Genomic DNA, 6,000 nt, shown 5'->3' with positions numbered 1-6,000 from the left:
CGAGTTCGAATCCAGCCGGCTCCCTTGCATGCTTTCCATCCGTGCTGGGTTGAGTGTCGAGCTAGCAACTCAGCCTCGTAGAAATAAGAAAGCCTGCTAAAAAAAACGCCGTCAAATGAATGATGGCGTCCCAATGACTCCACTCGGAATGAAGGGCTTTCTTCTTCTTCTTCTACGTTATTTGGTTGGTGGGGTGGAGGTGCGTCTCTACTAAAGGAGGTGTGAGGCACTCCTTCCCTCTGCTAGCCTGCAGGTCACCCTTGGACAAGGTGTAGCACCTGCTTTGCCCCCGATCAGGGTCATGTGAAGCCATGGGAGCAGGTGGTGGATGGTCGTACGAGCAGCCGGTACAGATCACAAGTCCTGGTTATCTGGTCTCTAGATGCTTTTAGAGCCAGCTGTTTCCAATCTTTTTTATGCCATGGACCAATACCATCAAGCAAGGGGTTCATAGACCCCAGGTTAGGAAGCCCTGATCTTGAACTTTAAAAAAAAATTATCAAAGAACAATTGAACAGTTTTCTCTCAAAGCCTGGAGACAAAATTGTAATGTTTGTACATCATTCAACCAGGTTTACCAGGATGTTGCCTGGACTTGGTGTCTTGAGTTACAAGGAGAGATTGTGTAGGTTAGTATTTCTCGTGGGAATCTGTTTGACAGTTAAAAATTTTCAATGCATTAGTTATTATAGATTGTATATATCGGCCTCCTTGCTCCGGTCAGTGAGTTGGAGTAAGGACAGGGATGGGGCATATGATTGGTCTCACGGTAAACAGTCTATGGTGTTGCAGGCAAATTCAATGTACTCAGGAATCAGAGAGGAGCAGAGGGAACAGAACTTGTGGAGAAAACTGCAGCAACTTCTCCCAGTAAGAGCAGGGAAATTTCTCCAGTTGAGACGACTGGCATACAAGGTAGCAGAAAAAAACTATCACAGTCTTTTACAGCAATGCTCAATTGACAGGGAAGTTACTTGATCATTTTCGGTATGGCTGGGAATACCTTTTAAATATATAGAGTCATTTTAAAAGTCAAAACATCATAAGGCATAGGGACAGAATGAGATCATTTGGCCCATCGCGACTGCTCCACCATTCAATCGTAGCTAATTTATTTTCCCTCTCCCCATTCTCCTGCCTTCTCCCCATAACCCTTGATTCCCTTACTAATTAAGTATGTATCAATCTCTACTGTAAATACACCCAATGACTTGGTCTCCACAGCAATAAATTCCACAGATTTACCATTCTCCAGCCAGAGAAACTCCCTGACATCTCTGTTCTAAAGGGAGGCCCTTCCATTTTGGGGCCATAACACATAATATCACATGAGAGTTGCTTCATTGATGCAAGCAATTGAAAACACATCATGTGATACATCTTCCATTTGCATATAATTATAATATTATAATAGAATTATTGTTCACCCAATGCCAATTCTGATGGAAATGAAAAACCACGAGTGGGAAGTTAGCAAGTTGGCTGTGGCACTAACTGAACAGCCTCTGTTGGAGTATTCCCCATTATTGGGGAATCCTACATACCAAGCAACAGTGAGAATAATTACCTCAGCGCTGATTTTCTAAACATTAATAAGCATGTTCAGATTAATGAGGAATCCTTCCAGGAATTTAACAATGACTTTTCCCACTCATCACTCACTGATACATTCTGGGCAAGAGCTCCTGCTTTAAACTTTCAATTATTCCATTTTTCCAGAATTGTGGCTGAGACCAAGGGACATAGGAGCAGAATGAGGCTGTTCACCCGTTGAGTCTAACCCTACCATAAACCCAGTCAGTGACTCCCAAGCCAATCCACCCGTGCACAGTGACGAGGAGCAGGAGTCTGTGTTGTCTTGTACGTAGTGTTCTGAGTTCTCCGGTGCTGAATTCAGTTAGGGAGTCCTATCTCAGCCAGTGGAGAGGACTCACTGGGCCAGTTGACCCAATTTGACTCCTATGTCTTAGAGTCATAGAGTCGTAGAAAAGTACGGCGCAGAAGCAGGGTCTTCAGCCCATCTAGTCTGTGCCGAAACCACTCAAACTGCCTGCTCCCATCGACCGGCACCAGGACCATAGCCCTCCATACCCCTACCAACCACGTACCTGTCCAAATTTCTCCTAAACGTTGAAATCAAGCTCGCATGCGCTGCTTGTGCTGGCAGTTCATTCCACACTCTCACATCCCTCTGAGTGAAGAAGTTCCCCTTCATGTTCCCTTTTAACTTTTCACCTTTCACCCTTATTCCATGACCTCTGGTCGTAGTCCTACCCAACCTCAGTGGAAAAACCCTGCTTGCATTTACCCTGTCGATACTCCTCATAATCTCCTCTCAATCTTCTAGATAGATAGATAGATATACTTTATTGATCCCGAGGGAAATTGGGTTTTGTTACAGCCGCACCAACAAAGAATAGAGCATAAATATAGCAATACAAAAACCACAAACAATCAAACAACAAAATGCAAACTATACCAGATCTAAAATAGGTCCAGGACCAGCCTATTGGCTCAGGGTGTCTGACCCTGCATGGGAGGAGCTGCAAGTTCGATGGCCACAGGCAGGAACGACCTTCCGTGCCGCCCAGTGTTGTATCTCGGTGGAATGTGGCCGAAGTCCAACAGTAAAAAGTTCAATATCCGGTCTACAAACACGTTCCTTGATCGTAATATGACCCGGATTGCACCATCCGTTGTTAACCAGAACAGCAAGCACCCAACTCCTTTACACTTACTGCTCTCAGTGCACTTCTGGTCAGCCCCAACGGTCTGGAAGCCGTCCATGGAAAGGATTCTACGTTCCAAGGAATAAAGTTCTAACCAGGACCACCAGACCGGCAACATCCTTGTAAATTTTCTTTGCACTCTTTCAGCCTTGTTTACGTTTCCTGTAGGTAGGTGACCAAAACTGCACACAGTACTCCAAATTAGGCCTCACAAACGTCTCATACAACTTCGACATAGCATCCCATCTCCTATACTCAATACATTGATTTATGAAGGCCAATGTGGCAAAAGCTTTTTTATGACCCTATCTACCTGTGAATCCACTTTCAAAGAATTGAGGATCTATATTCCCAGATCCCTTTGTTCTACCACATCCCTCAGTGTCCTACCGTTCCTGTGTAAGATCTTATGGTCTATCTATTCCTGAAGAAACAACAGTGATGACCATCTGGTCCAGACCAGTCCAGGCTTCATCGAAGGGTCAGCAGTGGAAAGGGTGAGCGGCTTCAACTTCCTGGGTATCAACATCTCTGAAGATCTACCCTAGGTCAACGTATCGATGAGGTCACAAAGAAGGCACAACAACAACAGCAGCTATATTTCATTAGGGGTTTGAGGAGATTCGGTCACCAAAGACTCCAGCAAATTTCTTCAGATGTACCATGATGAGCATTCTGGTGTATCTTCATCTAGTATAGAGGGTCCAATGCATAGGGTCAGAGGGTTCTACACTAAACCAGCTACATTATGGGCACTAGCCTCCCCGCCTTTGAGGACATCTTCAAGAAGGCAGCACCTAACATTAATAACCATCGCCTTCAGGACATGCCCGTTTCTCATTGCCACCATCAGAGGGGAGGTCCAGGAGCCTGAAGAGACACAAGTCAAGTGAACGTAGGAGATTGAGAGGAGATTATGAGGAGTATCGACAGGGTAAATGCAAGCAGGCTTTTTCCACTGAGGTTGGGTGGGACTACAACCAGAGGTCATGGATTAAGGGTGAAAGGTGAAAAGTTAAAAGGGAACATGAAGGGGAACTTCTTCACTCAGAGGGTTGTGAGAGTCTGGAATGAGCTGTCAGCACAAATAATGCGTGCGAGCTTGATTTCTTACCCTTACCCACCGCCATCAGATTTCGGAACAGTCCATGAAACCATGAACACAACTTCATTATTATGCTTTTTACTGGACTCTTAAAAAAATATTGTAGCTTCTAGTAATCTTTTTATGTATTGCACTGTGCTGCTGCTAAAAAAAACAAAAAAGAAGTCACGACAGATGTTAAACTTGATTCTGGTTCTGGGCTCTGGCTGATCTGGAAGCTGAGACTGAAGCAGGGCTCTTCTCATACAACAAGTTGAATATTCTGACCTTTAACCTCCTGCATATAAATCTGTCATAAATCACTGCTCAGAACTTGTAACATTCATTCACCAAATCCCTCTACAGATGAACTATTTCTGTCCCTTCCCCCAAAAAAACACCTCCCAAACCCATTTCACTTTAAGAAGCTTCTCCCACTGGCTACCTCAATACCAAAGGGAATACCTCACCACCATGTGACACTGTGTAACGTCCACACATACTCTTTGCACTTGGTTCAACTTCAGCGTTCAGAACTCAAGGAGCAATCTCTCGGGTGTGACAGACACCCACTGCTGAGTGGCAGAGTGCCCTCTAGTGCCCGAGAGTGGCAGGGACGTTGCCTATGACTGGAAGGTGTGGAGTTGGAGGAACCTGGACATCCTGTGCAGTGAGGATTTGGAGGAGTCTGGTTCACTGCTTCGCCTGCAAGGGACCTGCTGCTGTTGTCGTTTTCTGGCGAGCTCTTCCTCCAGGATCTGCACAGGGAGAACAACCACTGTTAAGCCTCACTGATGGACAAGAGATCACCAACATCTGAGAAAGATTGTCTTTATGCACGCCGGGACACTGAAACATACAGCAAAATGTTACTTGCACGAAATCAGTGAGCATTGTGCTGAGGGCAACCTGCAAATGTCACCATGTACAAACTATGTACAGGGAGGAGGTCAAACACCTAGAGAGCTGGTGCAGGGATAACAACTTGATGCTTAATGTCACCAAAACCAAGGAGATGATCATCGATTTCAGACGGTCTCAGCCTGGGCATACCCCCCTCAGCATCAGCGGCTCCACAGTGGAGAGAGTGGAAAACATCAAGTTCCTTGGGGTGCAGATCTCGGACAATCTCACCTGGTCCAGGAACACCACTGGGATTGTGAAACAGGCCCAGCAGAGATTGCACTTTCTGAGGAAGCTTAAACAAGCATCACTCCCCACTAACATCTTAACTACATTCTACAGAGGCGTGGTTGAGAGTGTGCTGACCTTTTGCATTACAACCTGGTACTCCAGCTGCAGTGCTGTCGACAAAAAAGCCTTGCAGAGGGTGGTTAGGGGAGCAGAGAAGGTTATTGGGGTCTCCCTACCTCTGTCCAAGACCTCTTTCAGAGTCGATGCCTCCAGAAGACACGGTACATCATTAAAGACCCCTCACACCCTCTTCGTGAACTGTTTGTTCTTCTGCCATCAGGCAAATGTTACAGGAACATCAAAACTAAAACCACAAGGCTACTAAACAGCTTCCTCCCACAGGCAGTCAGACTGCTAAATAGCTGCTTCACCTGACTCTGCTTTGGACACTTTTAACTTGCACTGGACACTTATAACTGATTTTAAGTGACATGTGGCTGTTGTGTTTTACTATTTATTGTTATGTTTATTATTTAGTGTTGCGTTTGTTATGTTATGATTGTACTGCTCCTGAGAAACGCTGTCTCCTTCTGCCCTGCAGAGCTGATGTACGGTTAGAATGACAATAAAGTTTTTTGAATCCTTGAATCCTTGAATGCTTCCAGCAACAACCTGGCATGCTCTGTCTCTGCTTACCTCTCATATCCATTTCCCTCACAATGTTATACAACTCAGTCTCCTCTATTCCAGTGAATGTAAACCCAACCTACCTTGTCTCTCGTTACCACAGCCCTCTACTCTGGGTACCATCCTGGTGAATCTCATATGCATTCTCTCTGTTGCTCCCACATCTAACCTGTATTGTGGCAGTCAGAACCGTACACAATATTCTAAGTGTGGTCTAACCAAAGTTTTGTACAGCTGCAACATGACGTCTCAATTCTTATACTCAACGTGAAGACAAACAAAATCTGCTTCACTGTTCTCTCCATCAGTGTTCCCACTTTCAGAGAGCGTGGATTTGTGCTCCAAGACCTCTCTCTGCATCAGAAC

The 6,000-nt window shown here is 45.2% G+C and overlaps 1 protein-coding gene across 3 annotated transcripts in view; it reads right to left on the bottom strand.

The window, feature by feature from the left end:
• Positions 1-2,313: 2,313 nt before the first annotated feature.
• Positions 2,314-6,000, bottom strand: part of LOC140201924 (STE20-like serine/threonine-protein kinase) — a 79,595-nt gene continuing 75,908 nt past the window's right edge. For all 3 annotated transcript variants that reach the window (XM_072266737.1, XM_072266738.1, XM_072266739.1), the window contains one exon: positions 2,314-4,571. In XM_072266737.1, the coding sequence (XP_072122838.1) occupies positions 4,437-4,571 (135 nt within the window). In that variant the 3' untranslated portion in view covers positions 2,314-4,436. The remainder of the gene's footprint in view (positions 4,572-6,000) is intronic.

The sequence above is a fragment of the Mobula birostris genome, chromosome 8 (assembly GCF_030028105.1).
Source record: "Mobula birostris isolate sMobBir1 chromosome 8, sMobBir1.hap1, whole genome shotgun sequence".
Taxonomy (NCBI): domain Eukaryota; kingdom Metazoa; phylum Chordata; class Chondrichthyes; order Myliobatiformes; family Myliobatidae; genus Mobula; species Mobula birostris.
The sequence above is the reverse complement of the archived record's forward strand: the minus strand, read 5'-3'. Positions and strand labels throughout refer to the sequence as shown.